Source organism: Drosophila grimshawi, unplaced genomic scaffold, assembly GCF_018153295.1.
Source record: "Drosophila grimshawi isolate 15287-2541.00 unplaced genomic scaffold, ASM1815329v1 contig_848, whole genome shotgun sequence".
Classification (NCBI taxonomy): domain Eukaryota; kingdom Metazoa; phylum Arthropoda; class Insecta; order Diptera; family Drosophilidae; genus Drosophila; species Drosophila grimshawi.
In genome coordinates, this window is record NW_025063692.1 from 1,178,442 (window position 1) to 1,203,694 (window position 25,253).

Consider the following 25,253-nt stretch of genomic DNA (forward strand, 5'->3'; position numbering starts at 1 on the left):
TTTGTTCAACTCGTTTCGCTTTACGATTCTGCACTTTTTCTTGTTTTTTTTTGCTATTATTATTATTTTAGTTTCTTTTTACACAACCACTTGACACGGCTTTTGGCAAACCAAAAATATTTAACTATAGCGAACATTGTGTACAGGTTTTATCGGCAAATTCGCTTGACTGTGCACACATACAGCAAATGTACTATACTTAACTTTATTATTATATGTGTTTCAATGAGGACGGGCCAAAATCTCGTTAATTACACCACAATAACTAATTAAACATTTGTCAGACATATAGTGTCGACAGAATTTTATACAAATTACAATTTTGGTTGCGTTGCAGTTGTTTTGTTTGGTTTTGTGTACTTAGCAGTTAGTTTTTGCTTGTTCTGTTTCTCTTTCTGATCTTGATGTATTGTTTTTTTTTTGATGGTTTGTTCACTTTGGATTACCAAAAGCGGTGTTGCACAAATGTTATAATAACTTTTCTACAGTGTTCGCCATTGTTTCAGTTGTTCTTGTTGTCGCTGTTTCTCATCTTGCCTCTATTTTTTTTTGTTGTTGTTGCTTTTGGTGTTGTGTTAATGCTCATTGAGTTGTTCGCTAACAGGTTGTTGTGAGAACAGTTAGCCTTACGCTCGTTCGTAGAATAAAATATAGGCACTGGATGAAACGAGACAGTTTTCAGGTATAGAATCGCTGACGCTGCAAAATAATAATATATAACAAAGCATTAGAATACAATTAAGGAATGATTTCAGATGTGATGTGTGACATCAAGTACCTGTTGTCATTAAACTCATGCCACTTGTGTGAGACTGGATGCTTACAAATTGCCACATAATGACCACCAGCCGTTGAGCCTGAAAACCAAAGAGAAAGAGAGAGAGAGAGAGAGAAAGAGAGAGAGAGAGAGTTAGAGTTGAGCTAATGATGCATTGAGTCAAAAAGATTGAACTTACCCATATGATTGGAGATCGCATAGAGCGAATAATGCACATTCGAATTTGCGTTGGCGCCATATGAGGCCATGTTAAGCTCACGATCCGCTGTGGGAAACTCAACAATATTCGATAGCTTACTCCAGCGCGTCTCTGAGAAGCGTTTGAGATCTGAACAATTGAGTTAAATATATATATATATATATATTTACTTATCACAATAGAGTATTAGAGCATTAGAGCATGATGTACTTACGTATCACCAAGTATTTGGGGAAACGCTGTATTGTGAAGCTTTTGGTGCATTTTCGGCGTGTCTTGCATTTGGAGCACGTGGGCATCTCGTCACCATCGAGCACCTCTTCGCGTATGAATAGATCTAAGCACGACTCCAATTTGCATCGCGATGACGAAGGTAGTGGCACGCTCAAGTCCCAGAAGGGGTCAAAGGTTACGCTGGTATTGCCACACGTTGTGCACTTCAGTGTGCTCTTCAACTGGCCAACAAACAGGTCGCGTATCAGAGAGTTCTCATGACGTGCATACCACTCCCAAGTCAGATCGGCCTTCTTATTGTCACTACAATGATAAAGATATTTTTGGTTTTTTGTATTTATTCCTTTTAGATTAAAGATCAATTACTAAATTGGCATTGTCGCTAACCTGAGATTATCATCAATGTTAAGCGTTTCACCTTTGACGCCCGTATTAAGCGCCGAGTGCAACGAGTCAAGGAAGAAGCGTAGAAATTCTTGGGCATCCTGTTGATTGTAGTCGTTGTACATACGATGCTTTAACGAAAAGGCGCGCTTCAGTTCCATCGGCGTCACGCTGTGCACATTCGTCGTCCACATTTCCTGTATAAGCTTGGCAAATTCTGTAAGTGATAAAAGATTAATTTCACAATATCAATTGTGGGTGAACTACGACTTTCCATGTAGTATCTGCTGATCCTTGGAGGTCGCCGAGCGCGGGCTGGCATTATGTCCACGGAGGAAGCGCGTCAGTTCAGTCGTGTGACTCAGGCATTGGATAACCGAGTTCATGAAGCAAGTGTTTCCAATATTTCTTAGACCGCATAGACCTGTGGGTATATATTCAAATTCATATATTATTAAATCACAATTAAGTTATTATAGCTATCTGGGCATGGCCCAAATGGCACTCCCCAATTCGGATGTGTTACGGAATGCATTTTGACTCATCCACATTTTGAAGTCTTATTGACCGTCTATGTATGGTAAGAAATTCAACTAAAAATTGGTAGACCAGATAATATGTGCTACTAACTTATCCTACATAGAGAACTATGTGCCGAATATGCATAGTCTACTTGTGAACTTTAAAGGAAGTTATTATTTTATAAATGAATACTGTGTTGTGGCAAATTTATTGTTTCATTTCTTCGAATATATTTGAAGAGCAATTTTTCATATTGAAAAATTGTTGTAGAGTTCGTTCCCGTCCTCCTTCGTATTCATATTCATATCGAATTTAAAGCGGCATACAAGATGTTCAGTCAAAGTTAGTTAGTTGTATTTAAGCTGAATGGAAGTCCTAACCGAAAATTGATACCAAGTGGATAGTGGATTTTCTTTGTTATGCTTACCCTCGAACTTCTCGTCACGATTGCTCTTGTAGCCATCGTCGATGCTGTTATGCTTATTGCTCAGCGACGATGTGCCAATGGAAGAGGATGTGGTGTTGGTGCTGCTGCGTCCGCTGTCCCTTTCCCAATAGCGGCTGGACGTTGGCGAGACAGGTGGTAGCACGGAGCGAGCGCTACTTGTGGCATTCCGTGCCGTCTGCACCAAATAAAGTTTCGATTTATCGACATACATACAAAGAACCAATTAAATTTGCAAATGCAAATGCCGATGACAATGCAAATGCAAATGACAAATTTAAAGTTTTAGTATTCAAAAGCAGCGAGCAATCAATTGTTAGAAATGGATGCATTTATTGAAATTGTTTAATTGGGTGATTGGTTGGCATTGATATTGCTATGCGAGTGTCAGTGTCAGTGTGAGTGGCGTGTGGCGTGTGTTAGTGTCAGTAAGAGCTTATGGCAGGTAAAACAACAAAACATAACCAAAATAAAACGCAGCAACATAAACACATAAGCCATCCATACAAATTGTGCAAGTGCTGGTGAGTTGGGGGAGCGATGCGATGGGTTGACAAACAAAACGATAGCAAGATAAATAGAAAACGCAACGGAAATTAATTCGATTAACGGCTACCGTTATCGATAACGCGTGGCAAAACGAGGCAAACCAAAAACCCAATGAGAAAAATAACTACCTACACAATATACGTAATATTCATAATAATAATAATCGTAATGATAATAATAATAATAAGTAAATACTACAACTTAAATAAAATACACATACACACACACATATGAAATTCTTTTGTTTTTTTTTTTTGTTTTTTTGTGGGCAACTAAAAACGGGACAAGTTTTGTGGTTTGGTGCTTTGTTGGTGATGAGCAATTGGCTATGGAGCTACTTAAAGAAAGAGCTGTTTTTGCTGCTGTTGCTGTTTACAAGTTGAACAAACTATAAACTGAAACGCACAATGAGAGAGTGAGTAAGAGATAGACATATATATATAAATATATATATAGAGAGAGAGAGAAAGAGAAAGAAAAAGAGAGAGAGTGGGCAAAGAGCGTAATATGAGCGCCCCGAGGAAAGTTTTGGGCGCCACTTACGCTATCGTTGGCTGTTGCGCTGTTGACTGCCACGGCGGAGGCGGAGTAGAAGGTGGTGGTGGTAGTGGTAGTGATAGTGGTAGTGGTGGTAGTGGTGGTATTGGTGGTTGTGGTGGTGGTTGTGTTGGATATTGAGGAATAGGCGCCCGCCGCAACAACCGACGCATCGTTGTACTGTTGATGATGATGATGATGATTTACCTTATGGCTGCTGGAGGATGATGATGCACTTGCACTTGCACTTGCGCTTGCAGTTGCACCATCCAAATTTTGGCCACCGCTGCTACTGCTGCTGTTGGTCGTCGCCTTGGCCAGCAGGCCATGTGCAATGCGATTTGCCGTTTTGCTAATGGGCGCCGCAGCCACCGTGTTGCTGCTGCTGTTGTTTGTTGTGTTTTGGCTACTGCTGCCAGTAGTGCGATAAGCGGCACGAGTCAACGAGCTGCTATAGCCGGCCGCAATGCGTGCGTTTTCCATATCGCTGCAGTATCGTTGCTGAAGATTACTGCTGCTGCCGCCGGCGGAGGATGTTGTCGCGGCGCCAGCTGCTGCTGTTGCTGCACCAGTTTTTGCTGTTGTTGTCGCGGCTGCAACTGTTGCCGATGCTGTCGATGTCGCTGCTGTTGCTGATGTGGCATTATTGCGCACTGGCTGCGCTGGTTGTCGCTTTTGTTCGCTGAGATTGTTGAATTTCTCAATGGATGCCTTAATACTGAGCGAATCGATGCCATAACGACGCGCATTGCTGGCGCCAATGCCACTGCCACTGCCGCCGCTCACCCTGTCCCGTTCCCGTTCACGATCTCGATCCCGATCGCGTTGCTCCTTGGGCCGCTGTTCGCCATTTGTGTGCTTGTAGTTGTTGAACTTCTCATAGCTGGCCGCAAAATTTGAATTGGAAAAGGAGACAATTGTGGACTTGGGACGCACCGAACGTTGACCAATTGGTTTGTCCCCGCTGCTTCCGGCCAACTGCTGCTGGTTGCGGAGCTGCAATGGCGGCGTTATCGGCTTAAAGTAACAAGTGTTGCCCACCATTTGCTTGGATGTTGCAGCGCCAGTTGCCGTCGCTGTTGCAGTTGCTGGCGCTGATCCAGATGCTGTTCCTGCTCCAGATGCTGTGCTTGGTGGCATCTCGTCGCTATCAATATAGCTAATGTCATCATGTTGCTGTTGCTGTTGCTGTTGTCGCTGCATGCTGTTGTTATTGTTGCTGCTGCCGTTGGTGCAGCTATTGTTGTTGTTATTGTTGTTGATGCCGTTGCTGGCGCTGTGACTATTCATGGTGCTGCCGTGATTGTTGTTGCAAGGCAGCACCAGCGGCTTCAGCTTGCCAGCAACAAGACGTCCCGATGATGATGCCGCTGCTGTTGTTGTTGCTGTTGCAGCTGCTGTTGTTGCTGCTGCTGGTGCTGCTGCTGCTGCTGTCGCAGCTGTTGCTGACTCTGCGACAATTGTTGCCTTTAAATGTTGGTGAGTCGTTTTGCTATGGCTAAACTTGATATCGATCCTGTGGACGGTTGTGTTGTTGCCAGCTATTGTTGTTGTTGTTGTACGACTTGTGTTGTTGCTACTGTTGCTACTGTTGCCGGCCGCTTGATTGCCATTGAGTGTCGTCGTCGGGCGACGCATGTCATTCAATGGAATGCCGCTGCCGCTAATGACATGCGCTGGCGGCGCAGCTGCAGTTGCCGTTAGTTTGTTGCTGTGGTGGTTGCTATTGCTGCTGTTGTTGTTGTTGTCGCCAGTTTTGTTGCGCTTGTGCGTTTTGGCAGCCTGCGTCGCTTTCAGCGTCACCTGGGCATGCGCCAGCTCGCACTCGGCCTTGAGAAAGCTGGGATCCTTGTAGGTGGACACCAGGAAGTAGCGCTGATTGGCCGCACGCACAGGATTAACGGTGACACCACCACCAGCTGTGGAAACTGAATTATGTGCAGCTGCACGCCCACCACCACCGCCGCCAGCACCGCCGCTTGGTCCGTTTTTGTAAGCAGTCGCTTGCTTGTGCACAGAAGTTGGTGCGCCACAGCTGTTGCTGTTGTTGCCACCACAGCCGCTGCCGCCACCGACGCCGCCGCTGGATTTCAATATTTTGGCGTGTCGCGACGCCGTCGTTTGTTGATGCTGTTGCAGTTGCTGTTGCTGGTGCTGGTGTTGATGTTGTGTTTGACTATTGATGATGCCTCTTTGCTGTTGGCTGTCTGTTGTTGCTGGAGCAATTTTTGCTTCGCGCTGATGTTTTGACGCAGGAATCTTATGGAATCCTCTGGTTTTCTTAACTTCTAACATCCTTCAACAGCTCCTTGACCAATTTTGGCTGCTGCTCCTGCTGCTGTTCTCTTTTTTTTTGTACTTAGATGTCTTACTAAGTTTGTCGCTCGATATATATTAATTTGCTATTATTTATATATATACATATATATATATGCCGTTTCGTGTGATTATTCAATTTTGTTTTATATCGAATTTCAAAAGTCGTGTGATCTTACCAAAAATACATGCTCTGAAAACTATGTTACACACACACATTTGGACTGTTTGATTATATGTATATATAAACTACTGCTTTAAACTAAAATTTGCAAACATAGATATACATATATACATATATATATATGTATACATATATGTATACATATATATATGTATATATGCATATGTAGATGCTTTGAACTTTGTTTGGATCGCCTGCCTAAATCATCATCATATCGATTCCGTTCACTGTTCCACAATTACAAATTACATTTGCAATTTCGAGTTGCGTTTATCGATAATTTAATTTAATATATATATATACGTATATATGTATATATATATAATATATATTGGGTTTTTGGTTTCGATTGCTCAAGGGAGAATAGTTTTTGGTTATGGTTTTTGCCTTCGTTAGGTGTTTCAAGTTACTTGGTCATAAGCAAGTTAATAATCAAGTGAGTTAGTTAGTTTAAAAGGGACGCGATCTGCAAGAGTTTAGCTAAAAATATATAGAAATACATATATGTATAAGGATGTAAATCGATTAATTGAAGAATGAGTGTAACGGTTTAGCCACAAAACGTATAGCAAAGAAAGCCAGATTGAATAAAGTAAAAACACAATAGAACAAAACAAAACAGAAGAGAAGAGAACAAAACGGAAGAGAACACAGAGCAAGACAAATCAACAGTATGGAATGCAAAATGATATTGATTGTATATATATGTATGTACATATGCATATACATATACATATACATATATACATACATATGTAAGCGCAATGTAGCTAAGAACGACCTAATGCAATGTGGGATAACCGATGATGATGAAAGGTTTTTATGTGGGGAGGGGCAGTGGGCAGGTAGCATGGTAAGGGAGGAGGGATAGTGGGGGGCAACAGCAAGGCAAAAGCAACAATGCAATTATTCACCCATACGCAAAATTTTCAAACACACTGTAGTTTTCATATGCTTATCGATAAGTTATCGCTTGACAGCAGCTCGTCGCGATTGTGGCAACCCTGGCATGCGATTAGTATTCTGAGATTTTTTTTTTTGGTAAATTATTGAATGGACTGTGAGTTGCTTTGGATATCCTCGCTTATTTTGATTTCAGCTCGTTTACCTTGCTGCGCGCCACTGCGCTCTCTGCCAGCGTCAACGTTGCCGTGGCATTAACATCCCCATCGCCATCGCCATGGCCATCAGCATCAATGTCGCCATTGATATCGCCATTGGGCCTGCTGCTGGCGGGCGTCACATGATTTAAAGCTGCCGCCGTTGCATCATCTGTGGTGTCCGTAGTTGTTGCTGTGGGTGTCAGGCTACTGCTGCTGCTGCTATCGTATATGGCATTACGTTTGGGCGACGACGATAGCAACGAGAGTCCATTGAGCTTCACGTCCAGCCCATTGCTGCTCGCGTCTGTCGCATGACCATTGGTCGTTGGTGCTGTTGTTGTTGTTGGTGTCGCATCCTGTGCCGCAGTGCGTCGTGTTCGATTGCTGCGCAACGTGAAAGTGGCCGTTGGTACATCGCCACTGCTGTTGCTGCCGCTGAGCGAGAATCTGCCGGAGCCACTGCGCTGCCTCAGATGCGATGATGACGTTTCGCTGGCACCTATTGCCGCATCGCCACCGGCATCGCTGCTGCTGCTATATAGTCGACTGTAGCGGCTGTTCCGCGGCCTGTCCAATGTAACGGTGCAGGTGGTGCTGTTGTCATTGCTGTTGTTGCTGCGGCTAAGGTGGCTGTTGCTGTTGCGGCTATCGGTGTCGGCTTCATTGACCGCCGATCTGGAACGTGACAGTTCACAGTTGGGTTTATAGTTGGCCGGACTGTACTTTTCGTACATGTCCAGTGCGGATGTGGCAACTAAACGTGCGAGGGATGATGATGAGCATGAGCTGGACAAACGTTTTGAGCTGCTGCCGTTGCTGCTGTTAGCTGTGGCATCAACATAATCATTGCCATTAGCACCGCTTGGTGGCAGCTTTTTTGCAGCAGCAGCATCTCTGCGATGCGATGTGGCATAATCGTCTTTCTTTGTTGATGTTGATATTGATGAGGTTGTTGTTGTTGTTGTTCCCGATGTGGTTGCATCGCCATTCGATGTTGTGCCCTTTGCTCTACGCGGCAACTGAGAGTGTTTTGTTGTCGAATGGTGTTTTTCGTGTCGTGGTTGTTGGTTGAAACATTTATACAGATGTGGGACGTTTGAATGCGATTTTGGTTGTTGGTTTGTGATTTAACAGTAACGTTTAACAGTAACGGTTAACAGCAACGGTTAACAGTAACGGTTAACGGCAACGGTACCGATAACGGTCAACAATTAACGTTTATTTTCACATTTCATGACGGACATCAACACAAACCAAAATTGAAATTAAACAATAAACAATAAACAAAAAAAAAAAACGAAAAAATGTAATAAACACCAAAAATGAGTTGATTGCAAAAAAATAGGAGAGAAAATATACCAACAAAAACAATTACAAAAACCAAAAAAAAAAACTTGAGCCTCAACACATTTTGTGATCGCTTGAATATTAGAACGATTTGCTCTCACGGTTAATTTGCATTTTTAAAATTAGTTTTTCTAATATAAAGGAACAGAGTCCGAGCGACCACTACCCTATTTTTAAAAGAAGACTAAAAATAATCCTATATAAGAGCCAATATTTTCAGAATGCATGGGAAAATTGTTTGTAATGGGTGGAGGAGGAACTAACGGACATATTAAGTGGCACTCGCTACAGTGATTTTGTGGAATCTTGTCTCTTTTCTATAATCATTATAGGTATACAAGTGCAGAGGGATAGATCATTATGATCGTAATGTAATGTAATGTACCACAAATGACTTGCACAAATCGAATGCCCATTAAAATTAGGAACGTCAGACACGGTCGAAGAATTATAATCGATGTCGATAGATCATGCGCTATATTAATCAGTTGATGGAACTCTCTGTAGTCTTATTGAAATGTTTGTTTGCATGTTTAGGCGAATATACATATTTTATATATGATATTAATACAGATACAATATGTATTGTATAAAACAGAAAAAAGGAACACAGTCATACGCACTGACTAACAATGTATCATCACTTTAAACATACTGCGAATTTTTAATTCTCATGCCGCCGACGACGATGCCAACAGCAAAACTTGTATACATACATATGTATGTACAGATGGATGTATGTACATATGTATATAGGTATGTAGATAGATAGCACAAGGGCGTCGAGTCACATTAGTTGTTGTTGTTGTTGTTGCTGTGATCACAGTTGTTGTTGTTGTTGTTTTCATTGCTGTTGCTGTTGTTGTTGCTGCTGGCTGCCATTGGAGCGGTGCCAACAAGTGGTTCGGCTTGGCGAAAACATTCAATTGCCGTCTCATGGTGCATCCATCGCTTGCTCGCCTGCTTGGTTTGTGTGTCGAGTGTGGGTTGGGTCTATGTTTGTGGTCATGACGCATCCCCCGCCTTATCGCTGCTTTCAGCAACAGCAAAAACAACAACAGACAAATATGTGTATGTGTGTGTGTATGCATATGACACACACAATGTGGAAATGGACAACAACAACAACAAGCAGCAACCAGAACAACCACCAAGCAAGAACCAAATCAAAAGTTAGCAAACTAAAAATGCAACTTCAAAATGCCGCTAACTGTCAAACAAACAAGTGCCAGCAACAAACGGTAAATACTGTGGGGTGTGTGTGTGTGTGCGGGGGGAGGGAGTTTTCTTGCATGCTTATAAGCAGAGCCAACCAAAATGGGCGTGCCTGTGTGAGCATACACACTCACACACACATACACACAACATATGCATGAATATGTACATCATCATCATCGCATGTGTATATGTAAATCGGCATGAGAATGTGAAGGGTGTGGACGGATGGTGGGTGGTGGGCGGTGGTTGGATTACAACCCCAACAAGGTAAATAAGTGTATATCATCGGCTACTTGTGACTTTTGGACAATGCACAACATGAAATGCGTAGCCAGAGCTGATTAAAAATAGTTTTATATTTATGCTAAAGATACAAAGACACACACACACATACATACATACATATATATATATATGTATATGTATATATATATATATTTATATATATACATTTGAGCACACGCACTGTCAAATATATAGACGAAGAACACATACATATGTGCATAGATATGTCTATAGGGTCTGTTCGGTATTTCGAACACTTTGATTCATAATGCATAACAAGTTTAGTATCATTTTTATCTTCTTCTTTAGCCGAGTTTCAAATTTTTTCGATTAACCCGAACCTTTTGCGAAATACATACTACATATTTACATATGTATGTAGAAATGTGCCAGGTACTTAAGCGATATGTTTCTACATGCACATAGAAATGACAAGACCGAATTTCTGATAATGTTGTTGGTGTTCCAATTCTGTCGATGGCTCTAGAGACTCATCAAATGATTCAGTGTGCGTGTAACATGTGTACGTGTAACATGTGTGTGTGTTCGGTGTGTGTGTGTGTGTGTTTGGTGTGTGTGTGCGTGTGTTTATGGGTGTTTCGTGCTATGTTCCAAGCCCGAACAAGTTCAAGTTCAAAAGTTTTGTTTCGAGATATATAGAATACTATATGCATATATAGAGCTCTACAGCCACCAATTGAATATAATTTAAATATAAATACATTATTTAAATTATGTAGATATATATATGTATGCATGAACACAACAAATTAAACGGGGGCAAAACGATTGAAAGAATAGAAAGGAGAGGTGTATGGGTTGGGTTGGGTTCAGTTGGGCTGAGTTGGGAAAGGTTTGCTGTAGGTGTGTGGCTAAAGCAAAATTATTATTTGTTAACACTCACTCCGCATCGGCCGTACGAAATTGTATCATAGTTAGAGCCGCTCAAATACGATGAACTATTCCGATATCCAGAGCCAAGAACAGAGCCGGAACCGCCGCTCAGATACGATGAGGAGCCAATGCTATTGCGCTGTGTGCTGACCCGCGGCGTATACGAGAACGGGGAATAGGAGCTGGGGTAATAGCCGCTCGCGCTGCTGCTGCTGTGATGATTGTATGCAGATGATGATGACGATCCAGCTGCCGATGTGCCCGTGCCGCCAGCCGATGTCGGCAGCAATTTGGATAGACTGCCGCCGCGATGATCGTAATACGAGCTGGAGTAACGCGAGTAGCCGTTGCTTGTGGCGCCGACGCCGCTGCTGCTGTTGCCGCTGCTGGTGCCGGTCGAGCTACCAGCGCCGGTGGTCGACGTTGTGCCGTAAAGACTGCCACTGCCCGCTGCTGACGTTGACGATCTACGCGGCGAAATCACACGCATATTAGTGCCAGCCGCGTTCTACCGCTTCAATCGGACCAGTTTGCCGTTTTGCTCTCAATTGACTCGATATTGATATTGTTGTTGTTGTTGCTATTGTAATTGTTGCTTCTGTTGTTGTTGCTATTGTAATTGTTGCTTCTGTTGTTGTTGCTATTGTAATTGTTGCTTCTGTTGTTGTTGTTGTTCTTCTTCTTCTTGTTCTTCTCCTTCCTCAGCTTCTCGATCGACAAAGCGTCCTGTTAACCGCTCGCTTTCTCGTCTGTCTGTCTGTTTGTTCTATTCTGTTCAGTTCTGCTGCTGCTGCTTCTTCTGCGCTCTTTAATGTTATTGTTGCTCTGGTTATTATTGCTGCAATGGCGAGAGCGAGAGAGTGAAAGTGAATGCGTGAGTGAGAGTGACTTTCAAAATGGCCGCGCCGCAATTGCACTCAGCACTCAGCACTCAGTACTCAGTACTCACCTTGACTTGCAGTAGTAGTAGTTGTTGCTATTTATATATATATATATACATATATATATATTTATCTTCTGCTTATTTACATAGTTAATAATTGTAGTTTTGTTACGGTTGGGTTTGTGTTGTTGCTTAAGCTAGCTACTTTTAAGACCCGTTACTGTTGCAATGGAGAATAGGCAAACTGTAATCAGAGAATAGATGACCTTCGATTAGTTTTACAATAAGAGAGAGCGAGTGAAGGAGAGACTGAGAAATATACAAATGCATATAAGTTACATGTGTACATAATAAACAGTTACCGTTTATTACTACTTTCATAAACTTTACTAAATTACTAAATAACAAACGACAGAATTCAAAATTCATAAACTGCCGCTGCAACTCGCCACAATAACAAGAGCTCAATGAAACTGCCGCCGGTGGATGTGCGAGTGAGAGGGGCAGCTATGCGGTAACAGTGAAGTTGCTTATGCTTGTGTGTGTGCGTGTGTGGGTATATAAGACGCCGCCAGGCTGTCTACGGCCCTATACGGCGCGCAATGTCATTGTAACCGAGGAAACCGTTGCTTCTGTTTCCACGTGTATGTGTGTGTGCTGCCCAGGAAGGGGATGCGGGGCACAAACTCTCTCATAAACACACACATACACACACAAGCACGTAAACAAACAGACAGACACATGGTCACACTATCATATCGATCTCCCGTTCATAAATACTACAGCTACAGCTACAAGCATAAACAGCACACACACACACACACACAGAAACAGAGACACAGACACAGACAACTCATTCAGATTTACACATTCCAATGCGCCTATGTGAAGCAACGATGCCGAAAATCACATCAAAAATCTAAATAATTATAATAAAAGCACAGCACAAAAAAGCAAAAAAAAAAAAAAATACGGCGAATCTATTTATAAAAGCGCTTAAGAGCACACACACAGCTGGCTGGCGCTGGCGGTCGCCACGTTCCCGTTGCTTGAGGGGGTGGTGCGGTGGTGGCGGCAGTAGTAAAACTGCGCTGCTGTGCCTGGCCTATAAACGCCATGAGTGCAAATGAGATAGCAATATTGATATTGGCGACAGCGACTCACTAACACAAACACATTCACGCACGCACACAGACAAAAAGACGACGAACACAATCACATAGATTCATATGTATGTACATACATACATATACGCGGCCAAGCAAGCAACGTACGAATTACGCAAAGTGAAATATCTTTCTCAAAAATGGAAAGTGGAAAAAGTGACGACTGATTGTCAATTTTGCTTTAGAACGCGAAAAATTTAATATAGGGGGCTTAAGGGGTAATGTTGCGCCTTTAAGGCAATGAAGCAGCCAGTATATTTATTTATAAAATTCATCATTGAGACACAACCCACTCACGACGCTAGAAAAAAATGTCCGATACACCCAATTGACTCAGCGATTCGCACGCACGCACAATTAACCACACACACATATATATATATTTCTTTAAACTGAAATTCTTTACATGGTAATAACTAATATTATCGGCTTTTATATGCGATTTTCCAGCCCACAGCACGCAGAACTCATTTAAGAGCGAGTCAGTTTTGCAAACGAACTACTGAAACTTAGGGTTGCATCGATTTTCGTATCGATAAATAAATATATATATGGATATAATGTTTATCGCACCACAAATCAAATCTGAAATTATCGACATCAGTGGCCATCACCATCAGCAGAAAAAGTGGCAACACCGCCGTGTATATACATTTTGAGAGAAAATTTCGTTCAGGTGTGAAAATTTGTTGCATATGAACCTAGTTTATAAATAAATTACCTTTTAATGAAAACGGCTTAACAGTTAAACGAACAGCTACTGTCCCCGTTGTCATTGCTCGTGTATTGCGTTACGCCCTATTTCCATATGTATTGACATTAGTCTACAGCCGCAAACTGTCGCGTCGCATTACTTTTTAGTGTTGCCAATTTTTGCTTTTGCATAAAAAACTATCTCAAGCCAAACATTCTGCAAATGGTGTTTCGCTAGCAGCAGAACAGCATATTTATGGATCCAATTAGAATTAATAAATCTAAAATCTTTTGGCAGGGCTACGTATTACCGCCGTTCTAATTACTTATAAACATTTGAAGGACTGGACATTAAACAGCTAAATCTAACCGGAAAAGGCTAAGTAGGCAACACTTGAGCCTGCGCCGCCGCCAAAGTCGTCATACAAAATGAAGTGAGCCACATAACAATGAACATAAACCACAATCAAACTGAGCAAAGACAATACTAAATAATTAATAATACAATAACATTTATCCATTTCTATCCATTTTGTACACAAACACAGTAAACCAAAGAGCACAGCGGTTTTTTGTTAATTTTCTGAAATTTCAATTCGTCTCGTCATTATCATCATCCGCCGCATCCGCCACATCCGCATTGCCATCGTCATTTTTAGCAGCTTTGTCTTACGCCACCCATCGCCCGCCCGCTCAGTCAGCTTTGTGGGAAGCAGCCTTGTATGAAAATTTGCATTACTTTGGATCATTTGAGCATTTTGCAACCGGGAGCTTTGTCGCAATCGTCTACTTCATTCCCCCCAAATAAGTACATACACACAAACCGATTGAGGTGAGTCCTGCTCCAGTTATTCGTGATTTGATACTTCAATTGTGATTTGGCTGATCATTTAACCCATTTGCAGTTATGTCATCAACCGCCGGCAAACGAAAAGAAATATACAAATACCTGGCGCCATGGCCATTGTACTCTATGAACTGGAGCGTGCGGCCGGACAAACGATTCCGGCTTGCGTTGGGCAGCTTTATCGAGGAGTACAACAATAAAGTGCAAATCATTAGCCTGGACGAGGATACCAGCGAATTTAGTGCTAAAAGGTAACACTATAACACTGGGCATTGGAGGCCCGCTTCGTCGGACTCACCAACATACATAAACCTATATCGCATATATATATCTTGTCGAAATAATAACTAAATTTGTAATGCAATTGCTTTACTTATAGCACCTTTGACCATCCATATCCCACAACAAAAATCATGTGGATACCAGACTCGAAAGGCATCTATCCCGATCTGTTGGCAACCAGTGGTGATTATTTGCGAGTATGGCGAGCCGGTGAACCGGACACTCATCTCGAATGCGTGCTCAATAATAATAAGAACAGTGACTTCTGTGCGCCGCTAACATCATTCGATTGGAACGAGGTGGATCCCAATCTGGTCGGCACATCATCCATAGACACCACATGCACAATATGGGGCTTGGAAACGGGGCAGCCGCACGCGCGCGTCTACGTCGCTGGGCATGTAAAGACGCAGCTCATCGCCCACGACAAAGAGGTCTATGACATTGCATTTTCACGTGCCGGCGGCGGACGAGATATGTTTGCCTCCGTAGGCGCTGACGGCTCCGTGCGCATGTTTGATTTGCGTCACCTGGAGCACTCAACCATTATCTACGAGGTGGGTTCGAATTGAATGCTTAGTTTAAGTATATCTAAATATCTATAAATTGATTTATTATACATCATATTTTGTATAGGATCCGGCGCATACGGCGCTGCTGCGCTTGGCTTGGAACAAACAGGATCCAAATTACTTAGCCACAGTTGCCATGGATTCATGCGAAGTTATTATTTTAGATGTTCGTGTTCCTTGTACACCTGTTGCAAGACTGAGCAATCACAGAGCGTGCGTCAACGGTATTGCGTGGGCGCCGCATAGGTAAGTAATAAAATACAAATAAATACATATATATATATATATATATATATATACATTTGTACATGTGCAGTTCCTGTCACATTTGCACTGCCGGTGATGATCACCAAGCACTGATCTGGGATATACAACAAATGCCACGCGCAATCGAGGATCCAATTTTAGCCTATACAGCTGCTGAAGGCGAAGTCAATCAAATACAATGGGGAGCCACGCAACCCGACTGGATAGCTATTTGCTATAACAAAGCGTGCGAGATCCTGCGGGTCTAAGAGTCAATTTTTCTTACAACCCTTCCCCCGCCCCCCAACACATAAAATGCCGCCTGCCCCCCTCCCACACCAACACCGGCCCCTCCATCAATGCGACCCACACAGCTCTGCCTGCGACTGTGACACTGAGGATGTGGTTGGCTGCGGTTATAGACGCGCACAATGCACAGTCGTCGACACACACACCCTCAACCATAACAATTATAACACCCACATGCACACACAGACACACACAGCCACAGACACACACAGCCACAGACACACACACACAAACACACACTGTCACACACACACACATACACCAATACGAACGCAAGGTAGTTGTAGTTTTGTAGGCGCAGCGGAAGAAACTTGTTTTAATTATATAACATAAATACTATATCATATATATATATATATATATATATATATATATATGTATATATATAGTTTTGTGCTCGGATATCGATTTATATCCCACATGCCCGCAATTGTAACTGCATCCAGTCAAAAATGAATTCGGAGATTTGAAGCCGAACATTAGTCGAGTGACATGCGATGGCAGGCGGAGCAGCTTTTAGCTTAGCGTTTAGTTTAATCATGCTCTCTGTGGTCAGGTCAGGTGAGGTCAGGAGGTGGACACATTTAGCATATTAGCTTAGTTGAACATACAATTACGATATATAAGTCTCAAGGTATAACCAATATATGTATTGCTATTTGTAATTTATTTGACTCGTTTGGCACATCACGCTAAATCGACAACAGCCTCTGATTTCCGAGCATTAAGTTTTATTTATTGATTTGTCTGCATATTTTTTGTTTTGTGTTGTTTTGTCAACATGACAAAAAAAAAAAACAAAAGCAAAAAAACTAAAAAAAAAAAAAAAGCAAAAGAAAAAACATAAAAACAAGATGAACAAAACAAAAACAATGTCCTACCTCGTTTTCCAACATGTAAATGTTGCTATATTTGTATCTAGCCGCAATAACAACAACAACAACAACAAAACCAGCAACCACAACAACAACTACATGCATACAAGAACAGCAAACAAACAAACAACATCAACAAAAGAGAGAAAACCCAGAAGAACAAGCAAACCAAAAAGATGCAAAACGCTTTTTTCGAAATGTTTTTTATTCTTTGTTCAGATTTTTATTATACGTTTTCTATGAGAACCAAAAAACATAAGCAAAATATAAAAACAAAGGACTTAAGCAAACGAAAATCGCAGACGCAAAGCAAACATAAATAAGCAAAAAAAAAAAAGAGAAAACAAAAAAAAACAAGAAACCAATACTTGTATTAAGAAAAGGAAAAAAGAAAACAACTGCACAACCACAGCTAAATACAATACATACTATTTAAAATACAACTAAAACAAAAAAACCGAAATATTATATGAGCGAGAGAGAATACAAGATTGTTGCTATCCATTTAAAACAAAACAAAAAAAGAAAAAAAAACGAAAAATATGAAGAAAAAAAAACCAAAACAAAAAGGAACACATAAAATATTGACTGCATACGATTACCATAACTTCATGATATATACAACATCCAGGCCGAAAGATCGATCGATTCCCCCAACTTCCGCTAAATAATTGTAAGCACTGAGAGCAGAGAGTACTAAGAATACCAAAGCATACACACACACACAAACACACAGATATACACACACGAACAATTCTACGGTCGAAACTATAGTAAGCGCCGCTCTGAGACTGAAATAAATTGAGATCCCTTAGAAGAGATGCCTTTCCGTTTGCTCAGAGTAATCTATTGGAACATATACTAAAACTACAACTGATACTGCTCATGAATTTGTATGTAAATACGATGAAAGCCTATTCACTCTGTTCATATTTTTGGATTTTTTGTTTCTGGTTAAAACAAAGTAAAGAAAATGAAAATGAAAAAGAAAAAGAAGAATATAAATAACAATCAGCAGCTGTTAACACTTGACAAGACTTAGCGCATATAAAGCCAAGCAACTGAAATTGAAAATAAAGAAGATTTAACCGAATACCAAACCAAACCGAACCCAAATCAAATCACATCCTTTTTGATATGTACTTGTACGCACACATATGTATATATATATATATATATATATACACACAGAGACACACATACATACATACTGCAAAGCATGAGCAAGCATTATTTGGCAAACGGTTTCCGAAACTTTTAGCATTCATTAATCATTGACAAAATAAGAAATTCTTTATACTTACACATACATCCATACACACATACGAACTTATGGAAAACCACACACACACACACACACACTTACACATAAGCACACGCATATTATAATTATGTAATCTTAAGACAAACAACCAATATTTTTGTGTATTTTTTTGTCCGTTTCTTTTGTATTGTTTATAAATACATATGCTAAGTTTAAATTATACACACATACGCGCATTACAAAATCTAAGTACAGATTCAAATATTGGTATATACTTATATATATGTATTTATATATATGTATATAAGACATCTGGTATCAAGCTGGGTCAGCGCGGAGTGATGAACTAGGAGGCAGCAGGAATGTGTGAGCAGCAAGGAAAGACGAAAGTGAAAATCCCAAACAGAAATTATTTAAATAAACCATTTTTAAATAAACATTTAATGCGCGCCTTCACTTATATCAAATCGGGCAAATCGGGCGGCGCACAAATACTGCCAATATCGACAATTCCGAGCGGTGCCCTTTGACCTGCTGCACTTGACCTGAAAAACATTGATTTTACTATGGAGGTGGCCAGTGTAATTTGATTTGGTTTGTCTACCTTTTCGTCCCCGACGGATTGGAAGACTTGATGCTGAGCAGCTCGTTGGATTTGAGCTTCTTGATCGTGATCTGCAGATGGCCAGTGATTTGGGAGCGCTGGACAACAGACTCATGTGGCTTGACCTCCTCGCTGTAGGCTATTTGGAATATCTTACCTTTGACAGTGACTCGCACATAGTTCATCTGTATGTCCACATCGATGTGGGATGTGTCCAGATGCCTGTGGTGATTGGTGATTAAATGCAGTAAACATTGACATTTGAATTGAATACGAACTTGTACACTTCCAGTAGCAGACTGTAATGGTTGGGCTCTTCCTCAAATTTGAAGGTCAGCTTGGCCTGGTTTAGATTGTATGGTCGTCCGCAGGGTGCAAACAGCTTCGTTGTCCTCTTTGGCTTTTCGGTCAATGGGTTTGGCTTGGACGGGTGCCGTTCCTTGCCCAGCTTATGCTGACGTGCAATCTCCGTGCGTACTTCGGGACAGTGTTCACTTTTGGCATTCCAGAAGGCGCGCACGCGCTCCTCTTCATCATCAATGCCGGCGCACTCTTTGGCCAGTTCGGCCTGCTGCTCGGCAACACGAATACGCTGCTCGTCCCGCTCGATGGCCTGTGCCGTCTGGCACTGAACGACGATAGCGCGATGCTGGGCCAGCAGACGCTGTGCCTGCAAACGTGCCGACGGCACAATTTCCGTGCAGTCGAGACTGTGCAGCTGGGGCAGCGTGGCCAGTACAAAGTCACGATAGTGTGGATAATCGACGCACGGATTACCGATGAGGACCAGCTCGCGCAGATTGTAGTTGCCACGAAGAGACTCAACGCTGGTCAGCTCGCCAATAAAGTTGAGCGTCAGATCGAGCTTATTCAGCGACTCGAGACTCTCGAGATTCTCAATGCGCTCGATGTTATTGATTGCCACATTGAGGTATTCGAGTCGCTTCAGCTTGTGCAGATTCTCTAGGCGTGCTATCAGATTGGACTGTAGGAGGAGTATCTTGAGATCGCGACACCAGTTCTGTATGTGCTCGATGCGCTCAATGTCCTCTTGGTGCAGCGACAGCTCCTCGAGAGTGCTAATTAATCGCTCATTATGCTCCGACTTTTTGCGCACCAGCTCCTCGGTGACTGTGTTTGGGGGAAAATGCCAAAACACATTCCATTAATCTAGAATGCAAATGATTTGCGGTAATCGTTTTACTTACTGCGCACCATAATTGATCGCCGGATTTATAAATATGTATTTATGCTACTACAACCAGACAGCTTTAGGTCAATAAAATAAAATAAATAAACAAACAGCGTTGCTAGGAACAGCACAGCACATTTGATGTTAGTTCTTGTTGTTCTTGTTGCCACCCAATTCAAATTTAAGTTTATGTCATCGGATAATGTTGATTAACATATCGATTTGCATGACCGCAGCGAATTTGGCACAAGCGGCACCCTGTCTTTCCGATTGGAGCAAATCTAATCAGTTGAATTAGTTAGCTTTCCCACTAAATGCTCAAATGCAGGGCCGGACTGCTGTTGAGCCTGGAGTGTTCTACATAAATATCTATATATATAGCATAGAAACAGAACAGTTGTTCTGCTTAAACATAAACTTTAACGATAATTGGACGACTTAAGAGGAGTAGCTAGCTTAACATCCATAATATATATTTAATATGTAATATGTACATTTGTTTGCACACATGTCTGTGAAAAATAAACACTCAACGTACACAACTTATACACAACTGGACAGTGAAATAGGTGACTGCCATATAAGTTCATTTCATTTGCAATTCTTTATATTTTAGTGACTACTCGCCTTTTATAAATATTACCGATTTCCAATAAGAATTGTCTTCACACCTATTTTACTGTCCAGTTGTGTAAATAATTACTGTACATACCTTTTGTTTGTGTAATCCGCTCCTGTGGGGCTGCGGCTAAATGTATGCTCGGCTCATTGAACTTCCCCAACGTGCGCAACAGGCAGACGGCAGACGACAGACGACAAACAAACACAGACATTGTAGCGGCAATTAGCAGCTCTAGTCGAGAAATGGTCAATGATAAGGATGTCGACATTTTGCGTCCGCTAAGCGATAGCGAAGTGGACGAGTTGATGCAGCTGTATAGCGACAAATATGGTGTGCTCAATTTCCATTACCTGCTGCTGTACAATCAGCGCAAATGGGATCACCAGCTGGACGCGGCGGGCATTTCCCGAGATGACGAGGCACACATTTCGATGCGCAAGCGATTCTATACTCATCGGACGGGTGATTTTCGTCGCTATGGCACATACGTCAGTCTGCACCAGGACATTGTGCAAAGCGTGTCCTTCTTCACATGGCAGCCAATCGAACCCGTTGAGCTGTTCGCTTGCCTCGAGCAAACGCAATACATTCAATGGTCCAAAGGAGCGCTGCTCACTAACGTTAATCTTGGCTTTTGTGAACGCGTCAAAGAGCTGGCCACGAGGAAGGGAGCTGCTGGCATCCAAGCACGTCAATGCCATGGCATGGTATTGGCCAATGCTGATGCCCGCGGAGCGAAAGTGCCTGACCAGTTGTCGGACTTTGAGCTGCGTCGCCTAACCGTTGAGGATGCGGCCTTAGTACACGCAAAGTGGACCAACAATGGCGAAGGATCGCTTGCCTACATCCGTGCTTTAATCGAACACAATCAAACACTTGGCGCCTGTCGCAGCGACACCGGTGAGCTGATCGCCTGGATATTCCAGAACGATTTCGCTGGCCTTGGGTACGTTTCTGGCGTTGTGATAGCTGAGCGCGCTCCTTGCACATGCATCTCTTTTTCTTTTCAGCATGCTAACGGTGCTGGCCAAGGTGGAACGACGAGGCCTTGGCGGTCTCTTGGCTGCGGCGATAACCAAACTGATTGCGAAACGGGAACAGGTTACGCTCACCGCATGGATTGTCGACGGCAACTGGCGCTCGGAGGCGCTACTCACCCGCATTGGCTACAAAAAGTCAGTCGTCAACGAGTGGATTAAGCTGTTGCCCGCATAACTTCTGGCAACCTGTTGAGTGTAGGTTGATGTGGGCTATGTCGTTATGGCATTAGGCATTAGCTAGTGGTGAATGAGGTTTGGGCAACGGCAAGAAAAGTCAAAGGGTTTTATATAGTAGTACGTAGTATCTCTATATGCCTATGTACACCGTCAACAATTTTTATTACGCATTTCGATGCGTTTAGATCTTTTACATTTTTGATTTCTTGTAAATACAGACACTTTTAAGGCTTAATCGAATTCAAATTTTGAAAGCAAATGTCATTTTCTAGCGGCAATTGAGGCTAATCCTATCTGGGGTTCGTCTCGATTTTATACTTATTTACATACCGCTTCACGAGTATGCATTTATACACATACCTACAAATATCATACAATAATTTACAATATTGGATTGGGACAGGTCGTCATGAGCAGTGGTGGTGGTGGTGGTGGAAGTGGTGGTGGTGCAGGATGGGGTAACACAAAACAATTGAATTGGAAAATCAATCAGAGGGAGAAGAGAGAGCAGGACAAGTATGATATATTTTTGGATGCTTGTAGTTGTTGTTTCGAATGCTGAATAGTATATTCAGGTTGGCCATATAGATAGATAGTCGATGCTGATAACATGGTCCGTTTTCATGGTAATTGTGATGAATGGCTATAAGCAATGCAACAGATCGAGACAAAAGGGGTGGGTGGGGGTAGGTTGAAGTGTCAAAAAAAAAGAAGAAAAATAGTACAATAAAGCTGTGTTGTAATACAATTTCACTAACTACAATACTAAACGAAGAGCAGGCGCGTGTTGCTCGCACTTGGCATACCGCTGCCATTTGCCAGCAAACTGTTGCCGGTTGCCATTGTCATTGGCATTGTTACGATTGCCGAGCTTGTCGTTTGGGTCTTGTGCATGCCGCCATTTCCCATACTGCCGTTGATTGGATTGCGATAATGGGAAGAATCATTGAGCGGTGTGTACTTAATGTGATTGCTATGCGCCAGCGTCGGTAGTTTGCTTGCCCTTGTGATTTGCTTGGCCCGATTGTAGCACAGCACACCGATAATGGCCAGCGTCATTCCAAGACAGTTAACCCATGTTACCGGATTGCCCAATATTATAAGCGATACGGCAATTACAAATATTCGCTTCGAGGCGCTGGCTACCGCATAGGTAAGCGGCGATACCAGCGATAGCACACTGAATGCAATTATGTTTTGCATCCAATTGAGGACGCCATCGGTGAAGAGCAGTGCAATCACCCGGTAATCCAGATTTTTCTGCAAACCATACGCAACAAGTTGTATTAAAATGCTTATGATGACTAATAATAATACACAAAATAAACCTATTACTTACAATGGCCGTATGACGGAAAACAGCTAGGCTGTCCACGTAAAGCCAGAGAGGCAGGAAAATAAATAGGGATAGCTTGCCGAGCAAATGCAGCAGACGCAAATGATGTATGCCTGTATCCTTGAGTACCTGTCATTTGAATAGCATAGGAAAGTTGACGATATAATATAATTGTAGAATTCTGCTGCTGTTGACCGATTTACCTTCTTGGAGAAGATGTTTTGCATTGAGAAGCCCATTGTGGAAATGAGTGCGCTAACCAGGCCAAGCATATCGAATGAGATTTCCGTTACTGTCGCAATTGCCACGCCCGTTATGATGGGTAAGAGACTCAGGTACACGAGTTTGGGCTGTTTCTCACCAAAGAAGAGCCGCGTCAGAATGACGGTAAAAAGCGGCATAGTCGCTTTAACTAAAACATTTGATGACGTGTGAAATATGGTTTACAAATATTTATAATTATGTATGTCTATGTATTCACCTGTGTGCGCATAGGAGACGGGCACTTTCCACAGCGATATGTGCGATGTGACCGAGGCGAGCAGTTTGCCAATGGCCAGCGGCACAATTAGTCGCATATAATATGCTCGAGGTATATCCTGATACTTGCGGATGCGCCACAAATTGAAGAATGGACCGCTATACAGCGTGATGCTGCATAATTGAACGAGAGTGACGGTCATCGGGAATGGAAATTCATTGAGCACCATTTTGCCAATGACATTGTTACTGGACGATATCACGTACCAGAACAGGCACATCAGCAACACGACTGCAACATGACGCGAATTTGTGCGCTTGCCACCCAACATTTTTAAAATATGTGTTTTATTTTAATTAGCTGTAGCAGTAGCTATTGCCAGTGTCAGCAGCCCAGTGTCACACCCAGTGGGCCTGCCAGTTCGCTGGTCCTTATTATCGATGTGCGTCTATTGCATCTCGTTATGTGTTTAAATATTAAATAAAGGCATGCACGTCGACAATGTTGTCGGTTTGTTTTCTACGTGGACGCGAGTGTGGCCAGACCGAAAATACGGCAAGTGTTCACGAGGGCCGGCACATTGTGTTATCGATAAATATTGTGTTCGATAAATAATATCGAGCAAATTTTAAATAACAATTCACAATGAAAATTTCACATTTCAACTATTTGGTCGAGAAAATATTTAAATGCAAAATGCGTTCTTGTACTCTTTTTTTTCCTGTCTCAGGAATTATTGTACTTATTATTGTTAATTGTATTCGCATTAAAAATTGATATACTCTTTGCAATGGATATCGAATTACTTGAATTAGCGCGCCAATTGTTTGCCCTCAGCTCGATGCACAGCGAAAGCCCTGAGAAGCGCATGATATAGTCTATCTGCCCATAGATTTGAGCGGGGCATTGTCGAGCAGAGTTCCTTTAGTGCCAGCATGATATTTTCTTGCTGGGCATCAAGTTCATCTAAGTTCATCTCGTTAAACTGGGCTGCAGCCAGAAGACGCCTCGATTTAATACTGGCATTGCCTGGACTGCAACATCTTGATAGCGGTTTGCAAAACGCGCATCCGTTAGGGCCGACACATTAGTAAGTAATCGTGTGCTGGTGATGGACCCGTCCACTGCCTTGCTAGCCACCTGTTGGGAACGCAGCTTATGCAGCTGCATGTTAGAATAGCTCATCAGCTGCAACAATCAATCGCGTTGCATCAATGCCGGTGACGCGCAGCATTTGAGCTGTCTCATCCGGAAAGCGCTGTAATCCCCATTTGGCCACATCTATGTTGGATGCAGTCGTGGAGTTAAACTTTTACTTCACATTAAAGTTGTTGCACAGCGGCGAGGGGCACTCAAAGATTTCATTTCTCATATAGGAGACACGGTTATTCAGCTTCTTGATAATAGTGTCCACCACAAGGAACTCTGTCGACGGTGTCTTGGACGTCAGTAGGCGCAATAGACTAAGTACCGCCTTTGCACATTACACAGCCAGACTGGGCTTCTCCTTAATTGTTAGCGGTGGTGAACGAGCAGCAACAGCAGCAACTTCATCAGTTGCTCCAGTGTTTAATTATTGCACTGACCCCGGGTACATGGTTGTATTCCATTTTTCGGCTGTCGCTTTTGACATTTATCTGAAACATAAATTTCAAAACATCGTACTATC

The 25,253-nt window shown here is 42.3% G+C and overlaps 5 protein-coding genes across 7 annotated transcripts; 2 read left to right on the forward strand and 3 right to left on the reverse strand.

Annotated features, from left to right (window-relative positions):
- Positions 1 to 189: 189 nt before the first annotated feature.
- LOC6569421 (ubiquitin carboxyl-terminal hydrolase Usp2) lies at positions 190 to 11,604 on the reverse strand. Its single transcript, XM_032741461.1, has 9 exons — positions 11,006 to 11,604; positions 7,257 to 8,270; positions 2,545 to 2,740; positions 1,870 to 2,019; positions 1,599 to 1,812; positions 1,192 to 1,514; positions 957 to 1,106; positions 779 to 857; positions 190 to 699 (listed from the first exon to the last, which is right to left on the reverse strand). The coding sequence occupies exons 1-9, from the start codon at positions 11,483 to 11,485 to the stop codon at positions 627 to 629; spliced, it is 2,679 nt and encodes an 892-aa protein (XP_032597352.1). The 5' UTR covers positions 11,486 to 11,604; the 3' UTR covers positions 190 to 626.
- A 2,075-nt stretch (positions 11,605 to 13,679) lies between these two features.
- LOC6569422 (DDB1- and CUL4-associated factor 7) lies at positions 13,680 to 16,175 on the forward strand. 3 transcript variants are annotated; one of them, XM_001995502.3, is made up of 7 exons: positions 13,680 to 13,720; positions 14,036 to 14,171; positions 14,286 to 14,569; positions 14,643 to 14,835; positions 14,964 to 15,423; positions 15,503 to 15,684; positions 15,755 to 16,175. In XM_001995502.3, exons 4-7 carry the CDS (start codon positions 14,645 to 14,647, stop codon positions 15,951 to 15,953), a joined length of 1,032 nt encoding a protein of 343 aa, XP_001995538.1. In that variant the 5' UTR covers positions 13,680 to 13,720; positions 14,036 to 14,171; positions 14,286 to 14,569; positions 14,643 to 14,644; the 3' UTR covers positions 15,954 to 16,175. The 3 variants fall into 3 exon arrangements, with proteins under 3 accessions (XP_001995538.1, XP_032597260.1, XP_032597262.1); XM_032741369.2 differs by having other exon boundaries at positions 14,397 to 14,569; XM_032741371.2 differs by having other exon boundaries at positions 14,400 to 14,569.
- A 1,255-nt stretch (positions 16,176 to 17,430) lies between these two features.
- LOC6569275 (protein tilB) lies at positions 17,431 to 20,027 on the reverse strand. The gene is made up of 4 exons (XM_001995503.3): positions 19,945 to 20,027; positions 19,015 to 19,867; positions 18,737 to 18,958; positions 17,431 to 18,677 (listed from the first exon to the last, which is right to left on the reverse strand). The coding sequence occupies exons 1-4, from the start codon at positions 19,952 to 19,954 to the stop codon at positions 18,590 to 18,592; spliced, it is 1,173 nt and encodes a 390-aa protein (XP_001995539.1). The 5' UTR covers positions 19,955 to 20,027; the 3' UTR covers positions 17,431 to 18,589.
- Positions 20,028 to 20,639: 612 nt separating this feature from the next.
- Positions 20,640 to 21,960, forward strand: LOC6569276. The gene is made up of 2 exons (XM_001995504.3): positions 20,640 to 21,496; positions 21,561 to 21,960. Exons 1-2 carry the CDS (start codon positions 20,685 to 20,687, stop codon positions 21,763 to 21,765), a joined length of 1,017 nt encoding a protein of 338 aa, XP_001995540.2. The 5' UTR covers positions 20,640 to 20,684; the 3' UTR covers positions 21,766 to 21,960.
- Positions 21,873 to 25,162, reverse strand: LOC6569277 (solute carrier family 35 member E1 homolog). Its single transcript, XM_001995505.2, has 4 exons — positions 23,585 to 25,162; positions 23,307 to 23,515; positions 23,107 to 23,232; positions 21,873 to 23,027 (listed from the first exon to the last, which is right to left on the reverse strand). Exons 1-4 carry the CDS (start codon positions 23,913 to 23,915, stop codon positions 22,533 to 22,535), a joined length of 1,161 nt encoding a protein of 386 aa, XP_001995541.1. The 5' UTR covers positions 23,916 to 25,162; the 3' UTR covers positions 21,873 to 22,532.
- Between the last annotated feature and the right edge of the window lie 91 nt (positions 25,163 to 25,253).